Source organism: Nothobranchius furzeri, chromosome 2 (genome assembly GCF_043380555.1).
Source record: "Nothobranchius furzeri strain GRZ-AD chromosome 2, NfurGRZ-RIMD1, whole genome shotgun sequence".
NCBI lineage: Eukaryota > Metazoa > Chordata > Actinopteri > Cyprinodontiformes > Nothobranchiidae > Nothobranchius > Nothobranchius furzeri.
The window spans coordinates 14,893,150-14,915,651 of record NC_091742.1 but is presented as its reverse complement, the minus strand read 5'-3'; the positions used below and the strand labels follow the sequence as shown (position 1 = coordinate 14,915,651).

General features: G+C 42.8%; 2 protein-coding genes and 1 non-coding gene across 7 annotated transcripts in view; 1 reads left to right on the top strand and 2 right to left on the bottom strand.

Annotated features, from left to right (window-relative positions):
- Window positions 1-6,799: 6,799 nt before the first annotated feature.
- Window positions 6,800-14,422, bottom strand: angel2 (angel homolog 2 (Drosophila)). 5 transcript variants are annotated; one of them, XM_015947786.3, is made up of 9 exons: window positions 14,225-14,422; window positions 11,459-12,249; window positions 10,963-11,180; window positions 9,133-9,202; window positions 8,596-9,026; window positions 8,381-8,516; window positions 8,227-8,296; window positions 7,758-7,888; window positions 6,800-7,599 (listed from the first exon to the last, which is right to left on the bottom strand). In XM_015947786.3, exons 2-9 carry the CDS (start codon window positions 12,240-12,242, stop codon window positions 7,451-7,453), a joined length of 1,989 nt encoding a protein of 662 aa, XP_015803272.3. In that variant the 5' UTR covers window positions 12,243-12,249; window positions 14,225-14,422; the 3' UTR covers window positions 6,800-7,450. The 5 variants fall into 5 exon arrangements, with proteins under 5 accessions (XP_015803272.3, XP_054604157.2, XP_015803270.3 ...); XM_054748182.2 differs by lacking the exon at window positions 14,225-14,422 and adding an exon at window positions 13,743-13,890; XM_015947784.3 differs by lacking the exon at window positions 14,225-14,422 and adding an exon at window positions 13,222-13,709.
- Window positions 10,668-10,740, top strand: trnat-ugu (transfer RNA threonine (anticodon UGU)). Its single transcript has one exon. It is a non-coding gene; the product is annotated as a tRNA-Thr (tRNA).
- Window positions 14,423-14,774: 352 nt separating the features above from the next.
- The window catches only part of galnt14 (UDP-N-acetyl-alpha-D-galactosamine:polypeptide N-acetylgalactosaminyltransferase 14 (GalNAc-T14)), a 198,290-nt gene continuing 190,562 nt past the window's right edge, over window positions 14,775-22,502 (bottom strand). Inside the window, exon 15 of the mRNA XM_015947783.3 lies at window positions 14,775-17,945. Coding sequence (XP_015803269.1) covers window positions 17,787-17,945 — 159 coding nt within the window. The 3' untranslated portion in view covers window positions 14,775-17,786. The remainder of the gene's footprint in view (window positions 17,946-22,502) is intronic.

Below are 22,502 nucleotides of genomic sequence, written 5' to 3'. Positions count from 1 at the left end.
TTAAGACCAAAAAAAGCACCTAATAATAACATCAGTAAACATAAAGACAGAGTGAAAGTTTCAGCCAACCAGAGCGGAGCCTTAGAGCCTGTTCCTTCACATGTGACTGTTTTACTCAACGGAAGTGCGTCTTTTTGGTTGTTTCCATATCTTTGCTCTGATATGCTTTTTTAGTGTGCTTTTGAAAACAGTGCTGCAAAACACAGAGCAAATTTTCCTAATCTTTCAGTTTGATGAGCAAACGTTTGCATGTGTGTAGAAATCCGAAGGAACCTGTTTGAGTAGTTTTACCGAGTCTGTTTGCGGTTCCTGTCGTGATTCCCCTCCTGCTGTTACAGGGCTACTGTTGCAACTGTCTGATAACGGCTGTTTCTATCAACCGTAGCAGCATGTGCTCTTAAATATTAAAGAAATTTATGTTTTTCACCTTGGGGTTTATTTATTTTTTTTGTCACAAATGGTAGCAAGACGGTGCTACCATGACGGATCGGTGGGCAGAATACATCGAAGACCTCCTCAAACCCACCGACATGTCTTCCAGTGAGGAAGCAGAGTCTGGGGACTTTGGGTTGGCCTCTCAAATCTCTGGTGCTGAGGTCACAGAGGTGGTTAAAAAGCTCCTCTGTGGCAAGGCTCCAGGGGTGGATGAGATCTGCCCAGAGTTCCTTAAGGCTCTGGATGTTGTGGGGCTGTGTTGGCTGACGCGGCTCTGCAATATTGCGTGGACATCGGGGACAGTCTCACTGGACTGGCAGACCGGGGTGGTGGTCCCCTTATTTAAAAAGGGGTACCGCAGGGTTTGTTCCAACTACAGGGGGATCACACTCCTGAACCTTCCTGGTAAGGTCTATTCAGGCGTTCTGGAGAGGAGGGTCCGTCGGATTGTAGAACTGCAGATTCAGGAGGAACAATGTGGTTTTCGTCCTGGCCGTGGAACACTGGACCAGCTCTATACCCTTAGGGGGATCCTGGAGGGTGCGTGGGAATTTGCCCAACCAGTCTACATGTGTTTTGTGGATTTGGAGAAGGCGTTTGACCGCGTCCCTCGGGGGGCCCTGTGGGGGTACTCCTGGAGTATGGGGTACCAGGCCCTCTGATACGGGCTGTTAGGTTCCCGTATGATCGGTGTCAGAGCTTGGTCCGCATTGCCGATAGTAAGTCGGGCTCATTCCCAGTGAGAGTTGGACTCTGCCAAGGCTGCCCTTTGTCACCGATTCTGTTCATAACCTTTATGGACAGGATTTCTAGGTGCAGCCAAGGTGTGGAGGGCATCCGTTTTGGTGGCCTGAGGATCAGGTCTCTGCTTTTTGCAGATGATGTGGTCCTGTTGGCTTCATCAGAACATGATCTTCAGCTTTTGCTGGAGCAGTTTGCAGCAGAGTGTGAAGCAGCTGGGATGAGAATCAGCTCCTCTAAATCCGAGACCATGGTCTTGATTCGGAAAAGGGTAGAATGCCTTCTCCGGGTCAGGGATGAGGTCCTGCTCCAAGTGGAGGAGTTTAAGTATCTCGGGGTCTTATTCATGAGTGAGGGAAAACTGGAGCGTGAGATCGATAGGCGGATTGGTGTTGCAACTGCAGTGATGCGGGTGTTGTACCGGTCTGTCGTGGTGAAGAGAGAGCTGAGTCAGAAGGCGAAGCTCTCGATTTACCAGTCGATCTACGTTCCTACCCTCACCTATGGTCATGAGCTTTGGGTAGTGACCGAAAGAACGAGATCGCGGATACTAGCGGCCGAAATGAGTTTTCTCTGAAGAGTGGCTAGGCTCTCTCTTAGAGATAGGGTGAGAAGCTCGGTTATCCGGGAGGGGTTCGAAGTAGACCCGCTGCTCCTCCACATCGAGAGGAGCCAGTTGAGGTGGCTCGGGCGTCTGGTCAGGATGCCACCTGGACGCTTCCCTTGTGAGGTTTTCCGGGCACGTCTAACCAGGACACGGTGGAGGGACTATGTCTCTCACCTGGCCAGGCAATGCCTTGGGATTTCCCCGGAGGAGCTGGCCCAAGTGGCTGGAGAGGTGAAAGTCTGTGCCTCTCGACTTAGGCTACTGCCCCCATGACCCGACTTTCGATAAGCGGATGAAAATGGATGGATGGGTAGCAAGACGGCTTTAACAAGAAAAAGAGTAGTGGTCGTTTGTCGGTTTTCATGAAAGGTCATTTTTGCAGGACATACCTGACTACAACACTTCATAATGTAACACAACCACATCTGTCAGCTGATTGGTTACTGTAGCGTAAGACTGACAGAAATGTAGCTGGACTACAGCTGAAACAGTAAAAACTAGAATCTGGTGCAAAAGTCCTTCTATGTCAGTAATGCAGCTCAGTGGCCTAGTGGGTGTCCACCCTGAGACGGGGACAACTAATGGGACACGACACTGAGAGACCATCTAAAGGCTCCAACAATAACCAAACCCAGTAAATGCTTTTGTCACGCCACTCACAAATGCTGCGTCATACCTCATATACTTGGATCACAAAGACGCATCGGTCTGAGTTTGTCAAAGTTGTGTTATTATATCTGGTTTTTCTTATTAATCACATCTGAGTAGACAACTACAAAACTTTCAGACCCCTTAAATTAGCTTGAAGACCTGATGTTACGTTCCCCCCCAGTCTAGGGTGTGGGGGAAGCAACATGACAGTCACAATAATGGAGGAGGCCGTTCTGCTAAAGAGCAAAAAAAGTTTATTTGCTGAAGATAATAAAAAACAAATGTGGGGGAAAAGTATGGACCTGTGGGTTGACCAAATAAATGAAATAAATAAAACAAAACACACCCTAACTGAACTCTTAATCCCGAGAAAAAAAAGAGAAAGAAAACCCTAACTTACTTATCTACAAAAATGGTGTTCTAAAACCAGTACAAGAGAGGTACTACCCACGCTTACCTAGTGTTTTTCGACATCCAGATACTACGTGTGCAGATGTACAGGGTACCCCATCTTACCTGGTCCACAACCTTCCCACCACATACCTGGCAATCAGCTTTAAAAGGACTTCAGCTTCAACTTCACAACTAGACAGCAGGGACAAAAAAACTCTGAGCTCAAAGGCAGGATCAGAACAAAATGGCCACCGTGTCTACCAGGTGTAGGCTATTTAAAGCTCCACAGCTGATTGGGCAACCAGGTACACAGCAGCCAATCACCGACAAAAAGGGAAGGTTCACCTCAGTGTATCAGGCAACTTGAACCTGGAAAAGAAAACAGCTATAAAAACTGCCAGCAAAAACTCTTTGCACGTAACACCTGAGCTCCTACTCACCACCTCTGCCGTCCAGAACGAAGCTTCTGCCTGCTTGTACATCTGCCAGAGGTCCTGGTACTGGATGGGATGGATAACAAAGCGACGGTTCTCCTTCAGCAGTGGCTCCTCTGCAGCTAAATTTAACTTAACCAAAAAATTAAAAAACTCTGTGCTTTCTAATAAACAAAATCAATAACCAACATGATTGGCCAATCTGACACCTGGTGAAAGCCTGACTCCACCCCTTTAGTGCAGTAGGTAGAGGAAATGTAGCCATGTACCACTGGTCTGGAAGTAGATGGGCGTGATTTAGGCTCCCTACAGACGGTGTGTGTGTGTGTGTGCGTGTGGCACTTAAATGTGAAGTAGATGTTTTTCTTGTCATTTAAGCAAGCTACTTGTTAAAAATACACAAATTAAAGGTCCAGCCTGCTTTCATCAGGCTTCTAGAATACAGGAACATGCAGTGCCACCCACATTAACCCCTTGTTGGCATCTGTTCTGCCATAACACCTGACATGAAGCACATTTGTAAATTGTGATGGGTGGATTGGGATCCAGTCATTAAGAATGAGGCATTCATGGTGATTAAAGGAGGGTTTTCCAGGATTGAAATGATTTCTTTCAACAGCAGCGTCTTCTGGAGTAGCTCAGTGGTTAAAGTCTTGGGGGGGTCTGTGTCGAAGGAGCAAGCATCAATCCCAGGAGTCACTTTAACTCTTAGACTACATGAGAATTCTTCACAACATTAAATGCTGTAAAACACAAATTATCAGAGACTGCTGCAAGAGCTCAGTCTGTGAAGAGTTAGGCTGATGACCTGAAAGTTCTGGGTTCAATTCTTGGCAATGCGGTTTAGTTTTCAGGCTTCATGTGAATTATTCGCATCAAATACTCTAAAATACATCTTGTATGTGTTTGCTAGAGTAGCTCAAAGGATAAAACACTGGGTTGGTATGGTCAAGGATCGGGTTTCAATCCCAAGAGTCTCCGTCTTTTAAACTTACACTTGGATTCTTCACAACATGAAATGTTTGCAAATGCATCATGTCAGAGTCTGCTAGAATAGCTCAGTCTGTTAAAGCATCAGGCTGATGAGCAGGAGGTGCAGGGTTCAACCACAGGAGTATGCAAGATGTGTAACTCACACTGCAGAAATTAGTAATTAAAACTACACAGTAGAAATATGTAGTTAGAAAGATAAGGAGAGATATGGAGATTAGGTAGGTAGATAACTAGATAAGTCAAACTGTAGTAAAGTAGAACAACAGGTTGGTAGGTAGATCACTATAAAAGCACAGTGACTGAGGCTCAGACAGGTGAGCAGAGATGGGACCCTAAAGCTACAGCTGAGAGGAAGACCTCCTAAAGATAAAGCAGTGAAGATACATCACCACCATTACGTTTTAGGGGGAGCCTTGGAAGATAGTGCAGCAGAATAACATCTCAATCAGTAAGTAAAATAAAATTCTTAGATGTATTCAATGCTCCACCTTTTGGAGGCCTCTTCTCTTTGTCACAGAACTTCACTCACTAAGATCCACCTACCTACTTATCTATTGACCTACTTCACTACCTACATATCTAGCTGGACCTATCTTCATACTTACTCCACTAACTATCTAATCTCCTTAACTTTCTACCTACATATTTCTACTCATGGTAACTATTTCCTTACTGTGTCTGTAGTTCAAATTACCAGTTTCTGCAGTGTGAGTTACACATCTTACAGACTCCTGTGGTTGAACCCTGCACCTCCTGCTCATCAGCCTGATGCTTTAACAGACTGAGCTATTCTAGCAGGCTCTGACATGATGCATTTTCAAACATTTCATGTTGTGAAGAATCCAAGTTTAAGTTTAAAAGATGGAAACTGTTTGTCTTGGAACTGAACCCTGATCCTTCTGCACACCTGCCCAGTGTTTTACCCCCTGAGCTACTCTAGCAGACACATACAAGATGTATTTTAGAGTATTTAATGTGAAGAATCCACATAAAGTCTGAAAACACCTTAAAGAGGTGACTGTCCGTCACAGTTCCTGAGAATGGTCTGGCTACTTCTGCCTCTGCTCGTGAAGACAGAAGTTCACAGATCTCGTTGTCACTCCAACTAGCCATGTCCGCTGGTTGTTTACCAACTTTCCCATGTTTACGTAGTTTATTTATTCTTTCCGGTCGGGGGTCACCGCACATTTGCTACGTTATTTGACATCTTCCTCTGTTGTGCCAGGGCACAATCGCTGTTTATAGGACAGACAATTACTGCAATATTACTACCAAGCGAGGCGCAACTAATGCAGCAAAATTCGCACAACGCTGTGTTTATAAAACACACTGTAGTGGTAATGTTACGCAGATTTGCCGGCACAGTCTCTTGTAAAAAGGGCTTGTGGGTCATTTTCTACCAGGGCTAAAGAGGCAAACAAAATGAGGCCAACCTCCACATTCATTTACAAATGAAAGGCAGCTAACTGGCAGTGACAAGTTGTGATTTTCAAACCAAGGAGCTATTTGGCTACTCCGGTAGAGCCGAGGTAGTTCTAGTGTTAAAACACGTTTAAAGATTTATCAATACCTTCATTAACAAATACGAGTGAAGTAGAACGATCTTACCACAACATAAAGAAGCACATTCATATGTATGTGACATAAACTAAGATAAAGTTGCTGTTGTCGTAACGTATAAACAGTCCTTTACAGCCTGATTTTCACAGCCAGTACCTTCCCAAGAAGGCATATAGATTTAAAATATTGTAATAAAAAGTAATAGAAAATGCATTTTTCCAGCTGGGCACATTTAAACTGAGATAAAAGCAAGGTAAAAAGAGCTAAAAATAGCACGCCCTGGTCGGGAATCAAACCCGGTGGTAGACGGGTAGGGCCCAACCGTAACCTCCTCTCAATCTCCCTGACCCCTAGCCCACTGCGCCAAGCACCAGAGCAATCTCTAATATATATATATCTATATATATATATATATATGTATATATATATATATATATATATATATATATATATATCTACATACATATATATACATATATATATACATATATATCTACATACATATATATATCTATATATATGTGTGGAAATTTTCTTATATTTAACCTCAACAAACCTCACATATTTTCTATTTATTTCTTTAGGCAAGTGTGTTTTTGTCACTTTGGTTGTGCTAATGTAGTGTGATTTCATTTTTTTCAGCTTTTCAAAAAAAGATGTTTCTCTTACTTCATTTAATATGATGATCAGTGAATAACACCTTCCTCCTTCAACATATTTTAGTGCAACTGACTCTCGTGTAAGCTAGATTTTTCTAATAATGCTAAATATTAGCATACATTTATTTTTTAATATTCTATTCTGGGGCTTTACATCAGTCAGACTGAAATTGTAGGTTTTACTCTTTTCCATCAGGCGGCAATAACTATCACTCAAACCCTCAATAAATGTAAGATTTTGAAGTCTTAAGGTGTTAATAAAGGCTTTGTCACTCACTCACTATTTTTATGCTCCTCAATCGACTTTAGAAAAGACACAAACAAAATTTATTAAAAAAAATTTTATTAAAAAACTAAACAAACAACTGACCGGTTCCAGAGCGTAGAAACTAAACATCTCTGCAAAGCTTTGTTTTGTACAAATGATTTTATTTTGTAAATTATTTCTTGTGTACAAGAGTTTAATTCAGATAAATCTTCTTAGTTTCAGCTCCATGACTGATGGGTGAAGAAAACAGCAGGAGAGACTTTAACCAATAAACGGCTAACTTGTTATTTATGATGCCTAAAGATGAAAAATAACCAAAACGAGTCGGATTTGCTTTTGTTTTTATGATAAACAGAACTTCTGTGAAGTGACAGAAAAACGTTTCGCTGCATAAAACCCTCTGAGAATCATGTCTGCACATTTGTTTCTGTTTAAAAGTGAAAACAAGAAAGTTTAGTAAAATCTATTTAAAACAACTTTTTCCAACATTTGGTTAAATTTTATGCTGGTTTAGTTGGAGCACATTCAAGCTTTTCGCTTTTCTTTGATTGGATCTCAAACCGATTCAGATCCAGCCCAGATGGTTATTAAAGCTAAAACAAACTTTTATGCCCAGTCGGTGTTTAATGTGAGCAAGTGAGCAAGAGAGAGAGAGAAAGAGAGAGAGAGTTCACCGAATCCACCTGTTGCTCGGCCGTTAGCATCACGGCTAACTGTGGAGGCAGAAGCTGGCGAGGAGGGGAAGATGATCAGATGAGTGGTGCTGATTGGGCAGAAAGTTGACCTGCTTCAGCTCCGAATGGCCAACCAGTGACAGCCTTCCCAGCAGCTGGAGGCCCCGCCCATGAGGAAGTGAACCTGGTGCAGTGAAATGTTTCAGAGAGCAGAAAACGAGACCGAAACTGTGACAGAAATAAAAACCATTGCAGGAAATGATTAAATCTCTCAGAGGGATGGTTTAAATCCTTTATGACGTGTGTGTGTGTGTGTGTGTGTGTGTGTGTGTGTGTGTGTACCTGGGCTGTAGAAGATGTAATCCACCGTCAGGGCGGTGCGGGAGTGACACGTGGTGATCTCCAGTCGGCCGTCGGGCATCAGGCGGTGCAGATGGGACGACTGAAGGTTCAGGCTGTGTTCAATCCTCAAGCTGCAAAAAACAGTTGTGTGTGTGTGTGTGTGTGTATGTGTGTGTGTATGCGTGTGAGAGAGGACTGGTTAACAGCTAAAGACTGAGGGTTTTTCATGTGTTAAAACACAAAAACCGGGGTTGTTTTATCCTTTTTGCTGCAACGTGGCACATGAATGGATCTGAAGGTAAATTTAAACACCTTTTCAAGACATTCCTACAAAAATATCAAACCCAAGTCACAAATAAACATATGTCGGTATTTTGTGATGAAGTTTAAAGTTGATTAAAACGTTCCTGATCAGATAAGATTCAGGACCAGAACTCAGGAAGTGGGTTTCTGTGTTTTTAGACGTTACCTGTTAAAAGCAGCTGCAGCTTTGTTAGCGGGGTCTTCCACGGTCAGATTAGAGATCCCTCCCTCCACGGCTGACAGACAGACAGACAGACAGACAGGCGAGAGTCAAACACAGCAATGTCTGAAGTGGGAGACAGGCTGCAGGTGAGGCTCACCTGTGGGGCTGGCGGCGCAGGACTCCTCGCTCTGCCGGCTCTCGTATCGACACTGATGAGTGATTCCTAAACTTTGGGACCAGATTGGAGACGTGAGGAGGCGCTGCCCTTTGGGAGTGGCCTCCTGACCCGACACCTGCACAAACAACAACAGCTTCTTCATCTAAAGACCCAGATGCAAAAACACACATCAGTAAATTCTGCAGCCGCCTCACCGAGCCGATCTGCATCCCTCGGTATTTCAGGCAGCCGGTGGTCAGGAACTGGTACAGCGGACTCCACGGTACCGAGTTAAAATCCCCACAGAGCAGAACCGGGCAGGTGGACCCGTCAGGGAGGCGGGACATCTGTTCGATCTCAGCCAATAGGATGGCCAGCTGGGCCAGCTTGATGTCGCCGCGGCGCGGGTTGTAGAGGAGGTGCGTGTTGGCGACACAGATTGACGAGGTAGGATCGGGCTGGGCGCCGCCGTTGTTGGGCTGCAGGAGCACGACCAGACCCACGTTGTCCCGGTCCAGCAGCGAGTCGCCTGGTCGGAAGAACTCCACGGGAGTCGAGGAGAGGAGGGAGAAGCGGGAGGATTTAAAGATCACGGCACAACCGTCCGGTTTCAGTCCGGTCCGCTTCTTAAACTCACACTGATAACCTAAAACACACACACACACCCCCTCATTAACACGTACACTCAATAACACACACACACGCACACACACAGAGACGTTTTAGTCTCAAACATAACAAACCAAAAGCACCTGAAGCCTGCAGAGCCGGTTTGATCTGGTTCTGGAAGTGGTCCTCCTGGACCTCCTGCAGACACAGGATCTAACGGGACACAAACATGTGATCACTAATGAGTCAGAACCAGACGCTCCTAGGGTTGGGCATCGGTTGATTTTGAACGATTCCGATTCCAATTCCTGTTCCTATCGATTCCGATTCTTTGAAGACATGACATGTTTTACATGAACCAGCTAACCACAGGTCCTACTTGATGAAATAATCTTAACTTCAACATGAATTTTAATTCTATGAACAACAACATCACCTTCATTTAGACAAAAACATGTTTTGGAGAAAAAAAGAAAAAGACTTGCAGCACAACCAGTTGTTTGTTTCTGACCACAACCAAAGTGTGGAAGCAGCCTCTGGGATGAGAGGCTAAATGTCTCCAACATATCCAGAAACGTGCAGCTGTTTTCAGCTAAAACTCTCAGGGTGATCATGTCCAGGATGACTGAGAACTACACCTCCATGCTGCAGCAGCGTTCAGTCAGAACAGAAACTTAAACGTAGCTGCTGTCAGTAACAACCTAACAGATTTTAAACATTAAAACTCTCAACAGAAATAGTTCAGCAAGGAAATTAAAATGTTTACAGCTTTGTGTGTGATTTATTATTATTATTATTATTATAAATATTATTATTTATTGTGGCAGAAGCTGGTGTGGTCCACCACAGAGAAAGCTGCTCTTGCATGATGGCTTTAATTATTCTACAGGTTATTGTTCAGCCTTCTGACTCTCTCACACACACACACACACACACACACACACACACACACACACACACACACACACACACACACACACACACACACACACACACACACACACACACACACACACACACACACACACACGAGTGTTGGTGAGCGGCTGCGTCTGACTGCTGACGCTCCGTGTGTGTTTTTATTTCTGCAGTGAGACAAACTCACCTCACACCGTCCAGAGTTTGTTCTTTAAGCTTCTATTAAATCGACCGTGTCGACGTATTTTAACAAGTTTCCTCCACGCTGCAGGAGTTAAAGTTTACATCATGGAGTAAACGTTCGGCAGACACGTTTGTTTATATCTGGCCGCTGCACGTCGGGTGGGGGTGGGGTGGGGGGGGGGACTGGTGCTGCAGACAGACAGCTGGTGTGATTAGCTCTGATCACAATTTGCAGATCACGTTAATTTTTCATGGAGATCGGCCGCGGATTCCTCTTCCGTCAGCATTCTAGGAATCGAAATAAAAAACGTTGAGCGATTCCAGGAAAAATGAACAGTTGGAACCGGTTCCAATCGATGCTCGATGCCCAACCCCTTCCAGGTAATAGTGTCGGGTCGCAGGTTCGGATCCAAAACGGACTCGGTACGAGAATCAGATTGTAAGAACGTGTGTTGGAGAAGTGATCTTCCCAGCTGAGTCATCACACACACACACACACACACACACAGTAGAGGGTGTGCCGCGCGCTGAAGGGACACGTACATGTCAGCCACTCCACCTACACACACACAGGTGAGGCCCCATAGCTCAGTGGTTAGAGCACTGGTCTTGTAAACCAGGGGTCACGAGTTCAAGTCTCGTTGGGGCCTGCCTGCTTTTTCCTACTGATATAAACAGAAAATCTTTAAACGGTCAGAATTGGACGCTTGTTCCACGTCTGCTGCTGAACAGCTGATGTAAAGTTAATCAGCAGGACGACACCGGATCTGTTGGATGTTTCTCTGGTTTTAACCGATATTGTAAACATGCTGGGATTCTGTCCATCATGGCGGTCAGTAACAGGCTGCATCAGAACCTCGAGCTTCACTCACATCAGCGTCATGATGCCGGATCTCGGCCAGCAGGTTGGGAAGCCGGTATTCCCAGGGCAGGAAGCAGGGGTGGCAGTGCTGGTACAAGTAGGAATTCTCGTGCAGCAGCTCCTGAGACAGGACGTTGTAGGACATCACTGAGAAGTCAAACGCTGTGCTGCCCCCTGGTGGATGTGGCAGAGTACTGCAGGTCTCCCATCGCCTCTGAAGAGCTGCTGCTGCGGGTTCATAAGGAGAATATGAAAGTTTTAACTTTTAAACAAACAGGAGGTGATTTACAAGCCTCTGAGCCACAGAGCTGATGTCTCTGATTCTTTCTGTTACAAACTAAAACGTTTTCAGACTTCAAACCAAATAAGAACGGTCCTAAACCAACGAGCTAGGGTCAAAATAATGTCTACAGCAGAGAAATGTATAAACAGAAAACTTCTGTCTACGTAACGTCATTTCACAAAAATAATCCTTAAAGATCCTTAATAAAATCATTGTGACTCACGTTCAGGGGCCCGCGGGATTCTGGGAGTGGCTTGGCCTGTCTGCCTCTGGTTTGGGGCGTCGGATTGGGAACGTTCCAACATCCCACCTGCCTGCTTCGGCTGCTCGTTCGGTCCAGTGTTTTTCCTCTCAAGGCCTCCCTCCTCTGCTGTCGTCGGTTTCGGTTCTGAAACTGGGTCCCGCTCTGGTCCGGATTTGGGGATTAGATTCCTGTATCTGCTGCTTTTTCTTTTTTTGTTTTTATTCTTATTTCTAGCCCTCTTTACATCCTTCTTTTTGCTGAAAGTGTTTGCATTTTTGTTCTTTGCTCCCTGACTCCCGACTTTAAAACAGACCTTCGTTCGGACGCTGCTGTCCTTTCCCAGCTCCAGCTGATGCTGCTCCCTCTTGGAAACTCCCTTCTTTGGCTTGCTTCTTTTTTCTCTGGGTGCTGCTCCTCCTTCATGTCCTCCATTTTTCCTCCGTTTATTTGGGGGCTCTTGGTCAGGATGCTCCATCATTTGAGCTGCAGTGGTGTGAAATGAACTAAAACTAGCAGCCCTCAGGTTAAAAGGGCCTAAAGTCCTGCTACAGCCGACCTGATGGGCAAATGGGTGGGGGCGGGGGAGTCGAGGGGGGCAGGGTGGAAACCTCTGTACAGACCACCATGGTTGAGGACCAGGGATGAACTGTGGGAGGTTGCAGGAGGAAAAGGCAGCGCTGCTCCTGGTGCGGGGCCAACGAAGCGCTGACTGGCCTCGAGGACGGAAAGAGGGTCTGAAGGAGTTCAGCCAGCGAAGGAACATGGGCGAGCTGGGGAGAGAGAGGAAACACCCGAGTACAAGTAAACTATATATTTCAATCAAATGTGGTTTCATCTTTTATTTCTAAAGCTGTTTTATTCTCTCCTCAAGGCAAAAAGCACCATTCAGCTGTGCTGTGTGACGTCATAACAATGGTATAGATGTTTACAACAAATGTCAGATTATAAAGTAATTATTTAGCAACACAAACCTCAGTTTATCCCTGTCAGGGAAATTACGTCTCAACATTTAACCAGAAACAACAAAACATATAGTCACATAAAGAAATACGAAAATAAACTAGTTTTAAAAAATTTTTTAAAGACAAATTATTCTTGGCTGAAGACAATTATTCATGGATAACGTAGAAGAAGAGACTAAAAGTTTATTTTTCTTCTCTAGATTTTAGAGAGCCTTTGATTTGTGTAACACTTTTACTGAAACCATCACATTGAAACACAGTTTAGATTAAAACAGATATAAATGTGTTTCTGCTGGGAAGTTGAGACGTAAACGACTGCTGAGACAAAATGTTTGAGCAGAAACGGAAACTTTCAGTGAACTCCGACTAGCTAGCAAATGCTAGCTAGTGCCAACTCACCGCTCTTCGTCGACAGAACCGTTATAATTCATGTTTGAGTTTAACTGCACTTAGATATGTCACACAGATTAATGCTTTCATCTACTAAACAAAACTCTTTTTTTAACGCTAACGTTAAAATTCACATTACACTTCTTTACTCGCGGTATTTTGGTAAAACAGGGAATTCATAGAACAGTACTCAATATTTACAAATTTTACTATAATATTAATAAACTATTTTTAAAAACAAAAACAAATTATAGAAAAATCTTTAGTGAGATAAATGTGTTTCTGCTGGGAAGCTGAGACGTAAACAACAGCTGAGACAACATGTGCGCAGAAACGGAAACTTTCAGTGAACTCCGACTAGCTAGCTAACGCTAGCTAGTGCTAACTCACCGCTCTTCGTCGATAGAACCGTCATAATTCATGTTTGAGTTTAACTGCATTTTCATAGATCACACAGATGAATTCTTTCATCTCCTAAACAAAATCCAAGAACATATGGTCCCAGTCCTTTAAAGATGACGTCAAATTCAAGCGCGGTTTAGGGTGCTGCATTCACATACTACAAAGAAGTCTGTTTTTTTTACGCTAACGTTAAAATTCACATTACACTTCTTTACTCGCGGTATATTGGTAAAAACAGGGAATTCATAGAACAGTGCTCAATATTTACAGAATTTTATCATAATATTAATAACTATTTTTAAAAACAAATTATAGAAAAATCTTGAGTGAGACCACTTTTTACCCCAATTTCCCTTTGTATATTTAGCAGATGCACACAAGAACGTTCAGATATGTTAACAAACTTTATTTTATCTTAATTTAAAAATAAATGTTCTGCCAATTCTTTTCAGAGGTTAAACTCTGGTTGTGCTATTCCGACAATTCGGGTTTTTCAAATGGTACTCAACTGTCTCACGGGTCTGCCTTCTGATGTGTGCTTCCGCCTCTGTCAGCGCGCCCCAGGACAGCTGTGCGGCTACATCATAGCTCATCACCACCAGAGTGTGAATGTGCGTGTGTAAATGAATGAATGATACACTGTAGTGTAAAGCGCTTTGGAGTCCTGACTCTGAAAGGCGATATACTAGAGCGGGCTATTTATCAAACACCGTGCTGGTAGTTGTAGTCCTTCTCGCCGCTCCTTAGCTTAAACTTCCGTTATTTCCGTACGATAGCGAACTACAAAGTCCTCGGTACGGCAATGGAAAAGACCCCGATGAAAACACGTTCACATCCTTCTCGACTCCATGGGCTCAAATGTCTTTTTTTAATTCTAAACAATGAACGACAAATCAATAATGTTGCCTCTCAGGCTAATCACCAAAACATGAGCGGTTACACAGATTTTAAAGTTTCTGTCGGGAGAAAGATGAAAGGTCACTCTACTTACGTTAAAAGCGACTCCTGTTGAAAACAGCGATGCAGTTGGACGCTTTCAGTAAAGATGAAATATCAACGTTTACCGTGTGACCTCTGCTACTATATGCAGCGTTTAAACGTGAACTGAGACCGTCAGTCGTGAATTAACGGTTCGCTGGCGAAGAGAACCGCCGGACTGGAAGAAGAGAGGGGTCTGCACTAAGTGTACTCTGTCCTGTGTGAAAGCATTCCGCTCACTTCATCACCTTTAATCTTTTTCAGAATAAACGTGCTGTTACTGAACTACGGGGAATTTTTCCTGGTGCAAAAACACGAGCATCCCTGGGACTTTTATCCTAACAAAAAGTGAGAACAAAACACAAAATTAGATTTTCTTTTGTTTCAAATATTTAATTAAGAGCTGAAAATATTCCAGATTTAAGTTGTTACGAGCCATAAAGCTATCGAGCTGTGTTACTGAAGGTGTGTGTGTGTGTGTGTGTGTGTGTGTGTGTGTGTGTGTGTGTGTGTGTGCGTGGTTTGCATCCATACAGCCCAGTCACTTCAATAACATAGGAAGAGGCGTTATAAAATTTTATTGAGGAATCAGACAATATCAAAATGATGTCAAACAATGATATCAGAAATCTGCTGTTGGTGTGAGAAATGGTCAGTCACATGACCCAGAGGTCAAATGTCAGATGCCCACAGTAGCTTCACTGTAAAAAAAAAAAAAGTCCCGTGAACTTAAAAAAGTAAAGCAACCAGTTGCAATACAATTTTAAGTTCAGTCAACTTTTTAGGTGCTTGCTTTTCTGTATTAACTTAACATTTTGCAAGTTAAAACGTTCAACTGACTTAAAACTTTAAACTCTCCAAACAAATTGCAAGTTGGATTTTTAACAGTGTTGAGCTCATCCGCCCTTTTGGTGCACAACGATAAAAACTCAGATTTGTGCTGGACAGAAGGTTTGGTTTGAACAACATAAAAGAAACGGAGACTTAGAGACTGAATCAGGGTTTCTTAAACGGCTGCAGCTCACTACGGGCGAGCAACGTGAAACAGCTGCAGCAGAAACAGCCCAGATCATCCTCCAGAGATAAAACAACAGAAATCCTTCAGAATTTATTTTGTTGCACATCTCTCGTCTTGTATCTTTCCGTTTCTGCTGCGTCCCGAAGTTATTTATAAAATTATTCATCTCCACAAAACTCATGCTAACAAATCAGGTTCTGCATTTCCTGTTGAGGATTTTCTAGGATTCTAACTAAAATTTGACTGGAAAAAAATCATTGCAATAACTATAAACCATCTGATAGCAGAAACATTTCCCAGTTAAATACAATCAGTGTTATCAGGTCAGTGACACTGAATCTGATCCATGTGAGAAGAGATGAAGTAGTAGGGGAAACTGTGCAATCCTTCAAAATAAAGATGGACTTATTTATCAAGAATATCTTCAATGAAATTTTTGTTAAAAACCAAACATTTTCTTTCAGAAAAAGCTAAATAAGATTTCAAAGTTCATGATTCTGTCTTTAAAACAATTCTAAACACAAATCAAGTCTGAAAACTTTGGTCAGTGAATGCAACGCAATGCAGTAATAAAAAATAAACTCATCTGAAATTTAAAGACGCTTTTCTTCAGATTATAAATAAAAACAAAAGTTAAGTTTGGGTTCATCTAAAAACTGTGTCTCTACTTTCTTACATTTTTTAAAGTAAAGCCTACATTTTCCATTTACAGGTAGAGCCCAACGACTGAAAGCCAGGCCCACTCACCTCAAACACAACTATAATGTTTTAAAGCATCAAAATCATTTAAACATGTGAGAAGCAACAGACAAAAACATTAAACAATCAATATCCGAGCTGAACTTCTACATTTTAGTCAGAAAAATGTCCCATTTGTTTACATGAAGAGGTTAAAACATGTACTGGAACCAGCCACTTGGGGGCGTGTGGCGTAATTTGTTTAAACTCCTGTGTTTCGTTCAAATGTATGTTGTGGAAATATGTTACGAAATATACTGTATCTACGGTGGCCCAGAAGGTAAAAAAAAATCCTTAACACAACGACAAAACCCACAAATTCTGTTCAATTCCAACATTATTTTTATCCCTGAGGGAAATAAAATGTAGTTTTAACTCGTATTTAAAAGAAAAACATAACAATCTGATAATATTCAAGGGTCTTACAAAAGACCTAATAAAATATCTAAATTATATAATATACTATATGATGCATAGTATATTTATATTTAAATTATATGGTAATAAAACTTAAGTATAAAAACTTAAATAATATTTAAAATAAAAACATAAAATATTATGGTTTGTGAAATAAGCTGTTGTGTATCATTGAACCTTCTGGGCCAGGTACCTGAAAACATTCATCATGAAGAAACAGGTTTTAAGCATCTGTCTTCCATCTAGAGCAGGGGTGTCAAACATGCGGCCCGCAGGCTGGATCCGGCCCGCAAGCAGTTTAAATCCGGCCAGCGAGATGGTTGTGTAAACTTTATTTTCATACTTTACAATGTAGAGTGAAAATAAACTTATCATTGTGAGCAAGTTTTCTCTGTAATGAGTATTAATCCCATCCTGAAGTTGGCTGCCACTCAGGATGTGACTTCTGATGTTGATGTGCTGGTGAAAGCTAAAAGATGTAAAGTAAAATGAGTCAAATATACTTAAAGTGCTGCATGAAACTGATCTTGCCATGTGACCTGTAAGCTCTTTGAATCACTAAGGAATGTTTTTTTTTTATTTGTTGATTTTTTTTTTTCAAATTTTCAACTTCAGGTGTTGTACTTGTACTACATTGTCCTCAAGCTCCAGCCTTGTTTTATATTGATTGTATTAAAACAAAGAAAACAATCTGAAGTTTTTTTTTAATTTACCGGTCCGGCCCACTTAGGACTAGATTTCCCTCAATGTGGCCCCTGAGCTAAAATGAGTTTGACACCCCTGCTCTAGAGGGAAAACCGTCATAATAAGTTATGTAGGAAACCGACCTGGCTGTGGTAGAAAAACTAAATCTGGTCAAAACATCGGTTATTTTATTGTGTAGCTTTAGAGCAACACAGACATGTAAACTTTACCAAGTATGTTGATGAGGCAATAAAAACTGGATCTTTGTTTGCTGTTCTTTGCTTCTTTAGTTTTGAGGTTTCAGAAGAGTTTTACTTTACGAAGACCTGACGATTATTATCTCTAACCTGATGGTTTCTGGTCACATTTGAGTAAAAGCTCACTGAGATGCTTCTGCAGCTGTGAAGATGGAGACGAAAAGCCAGTAAAATCATGAGTTGTGCTTAGATTTAAATTTCAGATTAAAACATAAAACATCACAGAAAAAGTGTTTTCTACGGTTCGGGGTTTTAAGGTGCACTTAGTTTCACTCGGATCCTTGTTTTCACTCATCCTACAAACTGTTCATGTATCCATTTTGGCAGCCATGTTTTCATCCCCGCAGATCTTTGACAGAGCTGTCTTCAGTGTGGTGCCGTGACCCGATTCCTTTCACGTCTGCAGCTTGTGCAACAGGCGGTCAGCTCTGCTGAGGGACTTCAGGAGTAATGTCACCTGGTCAGGAAAAGGGGACTTCCCATCTCTGTGTGTAAGCGCTGAGTTCACACGGGCTGATGACCAGCATCCGGGATGAGTCCATGCCATCCAGAGCCATCTCTGAATCCAGGCAGAACCGAGACACCAGGTGCTCCAGGTGAGTCCCTGATTTCTGCCAACGCTGTAGGAACAGAAAAACAGAACTTTAATGAAAATTCCCATTTTTCCTTCTTTATTTGAGTAGTAACACAATCATTCTCTAAATCAGTGTAATAGTTGTTTTATTCTTATTCAGCAGTGAAAAGATGTTTCTGATGCAGAAACCTGCTTGTGTGAAAAGGTGTGAAGCCACCATCTGCACAGCAGGTGTACATCACCGACTGAGTGCTGATGAGCAGAGAAACGGGAATCTGACCGAGACAAAGCTGCTATCAGTCTTTAGCATAACATGAAAATGTTCTCAGAGCTTTAAAGGACAAACCCGAGTCAGAGCCTGCGGGAGAAAGAAACACAAAGTCTGACATAAAATCAAGAGCAGGTCGCAGATGCAGGTGAGAAACCTCCAGGAGGCAGGCGGTCTGGTTTAACTCAACGCAAACATCAGGAGTACGCATCAACGAACAAACATGAGTGAAAACAACAGGTTTAAATACACAGCAGAGGTGAATGAAGAAGAGGCTTGATTACAACCATCTGTGAGTTTCCTATGGAAACGGAGAGATGATATGATCAGAACAATGGCTGATCCTGACACAAATACATCAAAAGAGTCATTTCATAAAGAGTTTTCAATATTAACCTTTGTCAAAAATGACAGAAGATTTTGAATTTGGAAAAATGAATCACTTATCTAAAGTTAGTTCACATAAAAATGTGTTTTTGCTGCAGCTTTAAATGAAAAATCCCGTAATGCCTCCAAATGGCCACCAGATAGAGCACTTGTCTCTTTTTCTTTGATCCTGCAGATGAAACTATAGTGTTTCAGTGCTTTATGTCAAGACTCCATGCATCCTTCTGGAGGTTTTCCAGGTTTTCCATAATAACCCTACCCTTTCAGGGAGTTCTGGATCTGTTGCAGAGCCTCTTCATGAAACTCCAGAGGGAGAAAATCAGGAAGCATCGTTATCAGAAGCTTGAACCACCTCAGGTGACTGAGATCCTCACCTGCTCCCTTACGCTGCTGCTGCTGAGGAAAACTTTAGCAGCATGTGTATAAATTCTCTTTATTCTAGTCCAGATCCAAACCACGTGAGAACATTTAGATGAACCAGTAGATAGATGGCTTCATACTGGATCCCTCCCTCATCCCTGCAGATGAGCCATCTCTTCTCCAGCCCATCTTGGGTCAGGAACGAGACAGAGGTGCTAGAACCCCTCTCCAGGGAGGAACATCCCACCTTCCTCCAGTCGAGAATTCTGTCATCAGACCAAATTTGATTCGATCTACCGCCCAGTCCTCACCTATGGTCGTGAGCTTTGGGTAATGACCGAAAGAACAAGATCGCGGGTACAAGCGGCCGAAATGAGTTTTCTCCACGGGGTGGCTGGGCTCAGCAGTAGGGTTAGGGTGCAGAGCTTGGACATTCGGGAGAGACTCTGAGTAGAGCCGCTGCTCCTCCATATCGAGAGGAGCCAGTTGAGGTGGTTTAGGCATCTTGTTAAGATGCCTCCTGGACGCCTCCCCAGGGAGGTGTCTCAGAAATGTCCTGCTGGCAGGAGGCCCCCGGTCGACCCAGGACACGATGGAGAAAGTACATCTCCAAACTGGCCCAGGAACGCCCTGGAGTCCTGCCGCAGGAGCTGGTGGAGGTGGCCGGGGAGAGGACGGTCTGGAACTCCCGAGTTGGGATGCTGCCCGGACCCGGATAGGCGGAAGAAGATGAGACAAGACCAAATTTGTGCTTGTTTGTTTTCCTGAAGACTCGTTTCGACTGAAATAACAAAATAAGGTCAGTGCGGGTTATCGGAGGATCAATAACAGCGTAAACGCATCGTTAACCGCTGGATACCGAAAATGCAGCAGATGTGGAGAAAAGTTTTCATTTCAGCCTTGAAACTCGGTCAGAGAGGAGATTAAATATTTGTATTTTATGTATTCATATATTTCTTAATATTTATTAGTATTTATTAAAATTAAAGGTATTTCTAACTTTTGTATAATTTGTTAATTCAATCAAATATTTAATTTATTTTAAAATAATTTTGTTTGTATTTTATTTACACATTTGTTATTTATTTGTATTTATTAATAAAAAATAGTTTTTGATATTTTTTAATTTGTATTATTTACTTACTTTTAATTATTTATCATTTTATTTTATTTTGTGTATCCATTTATATTTTAGTCTGTGTTGAGTGCAATGCACCTATTTAGACCCATTCGTGGAGCCTTTGAAGCTCATCTCTATCATATATCCTCGTCTCCTGACGTGCACACGCACACGTGCACGCATGCAGCCTTTGTTCTTTAAAACGACGTTACGGTCTCCTGCAACGCTGGCAGGATGACGCTCGTCACAGAGAAGCAACGCCGCAGAGTTTTTAATTGAAAGAGAAAAAAGGATAATTAAAAGTAAATCAATTAGTATTCACCTCATTACCGCTGCTCTCCGTTAAACACTGTACCAAAGTTCAGAAGACTTTAGCTCCTGACTGCGGGAAGAGGAGGGCGTATCTCATCATTCTCAGGTCATCACAGGGTGAAAGGCACACGGACCTGAAACTTCCTCCTCTGGGATTTCAGCCAAGTTCAGATTGTTATGAGCACAGATCAGCTCTCGGGAGATACTCTGGGTTTGAATTTCAGACTCTGTGGAGTTGAAAGTCGCAGCAATAACTCTGAGTTGGAGTGAAGATGTTACCAAACGAGGCTGTAACGGATAGCTAATAAAAGTTGTTATGAGTCATGAGTGCTTTACCTGCAACAGGAGTCAGTCAGAGGGTCTCCGTTAGGAGAAACCCTCGCTATGGAAACTCTCTTTCTCCCTATCCCAGCCTGGGCGGGACTGTGACCGGTGAAGGCCGTGGAACCGTATCTACAAGTCACTGTGCCCTCTAACCCATTATCTCCTTCCCCTGTCCAAACGGAGGTGATGAGCGCTGCCCCATGCAGCTGCACGCACTGAAGTGAGGAGAGTTCCAACCCTACCTCCCCACCTAGTGGACACTTATGTTGTGTAATGTCTGAAGTCTGTGTGCATTTCTGTCTGAGGTGTTTTTTGCATAGCAAAGCTGCCCTCTCTGTTGAGGGTAAAGCTTAGTTTATGCTTGACGCATTCACTTTCCGCGCGGTGATGCGGCTCGCGGATGGAACGCGCTTCACAACTCGCAGTGTTTATGGTTCGTGCGGCTCGTCCCTGCGGTGAGCCAATATTCTCCCAAACTGAACGGGGCAGCATGGAGCTCTACGGCAAACATCCAACACTACACCATAGTAGAAGTAGAAATTACTGTTTACAACACGGCATTTCAGCATTTTTAACAGCGTTCTCGTCTTTTCAGACGGTGCGAGCTATTTCTCTCCAAGATTTATTAACAACATGTTGATCACGGTGATCTCTGAGAGCTGAATCATACAAATGTCTGTATTTACGAACCTCTGCCGTACTAGTTCTTGCCGATCCACCATGTTTTTCCGCGTCCGTCCGTCCGCGTGGTTAGACATTTTCCGAGGTGCGCATTGCGGAAATTCTGGGCCGTGCGGAGGTGCGTGGTTGTTAAAATGACGCAACTTTTCCGTGCGGAGCCGTGTGGACCTCGCGGACGTGTCTAGCATAAACCAACCTTAACTCTGAAGTGCCTTTTTTTCCTGCCCCCTGACTCTATCCTCATATAAACCCTCTTGATCTATTACGGTAGTGCGACTCAGGTTGCGAATGACCACAGTCACCATTTCTTGTCATGTGTCTATGTATGTGTGTCTGATCTCAGAACTGTGTTTACTGAAACTCTAATTTCCCTCTGGGATTAATAAAGTATTTTTGAATTGAATTTTGTGTGTGTGTGTGTGTGTGTGTGTGTGTGTGTGTGTGCGTGCGCGCACTCAGGCTGCTGATTGTATCTGATCAACACTAAAAACACCGAAACAGAACAAATCAGTAAAGATCCCAAATTTTAACCAGATTATAAAGTTGGGTCCACGTGGCAGGGGTGAGGTGGTGCTCACTCTTCAATCCTGCTCAATGGTCAACTTTCCTCGCGGGGTCACCCATAAAGACAGTGGGATGGTTAACGAAAGTTGGACGGCGTCAGCTGGAAACACAAAAATGTGAGAAAATCATTTCCCTGACGTGTCGCTAAGATTTTACACAGTTAGTGAAAGCCTTTGGTTAAAGTGATCATTCATTCCTCCGCTAGTTTAAAAGTAATTTAACTAACAGGTAAAAGTCAATAGTGAAGAATTACAAACTACCACCAGAACCTCAGGTGTTCCTCAGGGCTCAATACGGGGACTCGTGTTGTTTAAAATTACTTACATTCTTTGCTTTTTGATTATTGTGTACAGTCGATGACCTTTTTCACTCAGGATTAAAGGAACCATAAAGAATCAATAACGATGAAAATGGCTGGACAACAAGTTATCCATCAGTGAACCTAAACGGTGAAAGTGAAGGATTTGGTGTGTTTACGTCTTTTCTGAGACACGAGAGGCAAAAATAAACTTGACTCAGAACTAAGAGCTAATCTAGCTTCTTTAGTTATTACAATAGCTCTTAGCTAAAGCCTCCTGCGAGTGTTG

Excerpts from the sequence above, each read along its gene's own strand:
- angel2 (XM_015947784.3), bottom strand. The coding sequence starts at position 13,277 with ATGAAAATGCAGTTAAACTCAAACATGAATTATGACGGTTCTATCGAC. Across the intron at positions 9,203-10,962 it reads TCCGGCATCATGACGCTGAT|ATCCTGTGTCTGCAGGAGGT; the intron begins GTGAGTGAAGCT and ends GTGTCCCGTTAG. Across the intron at positions 8,297-8,380 it reads CTGCGCCGCCAGCCCCACAG|CCGTGGAGGGAGGGATCTCT; the intron begins GTGAGCCTCACC and ends TCTGTCTGTCAG.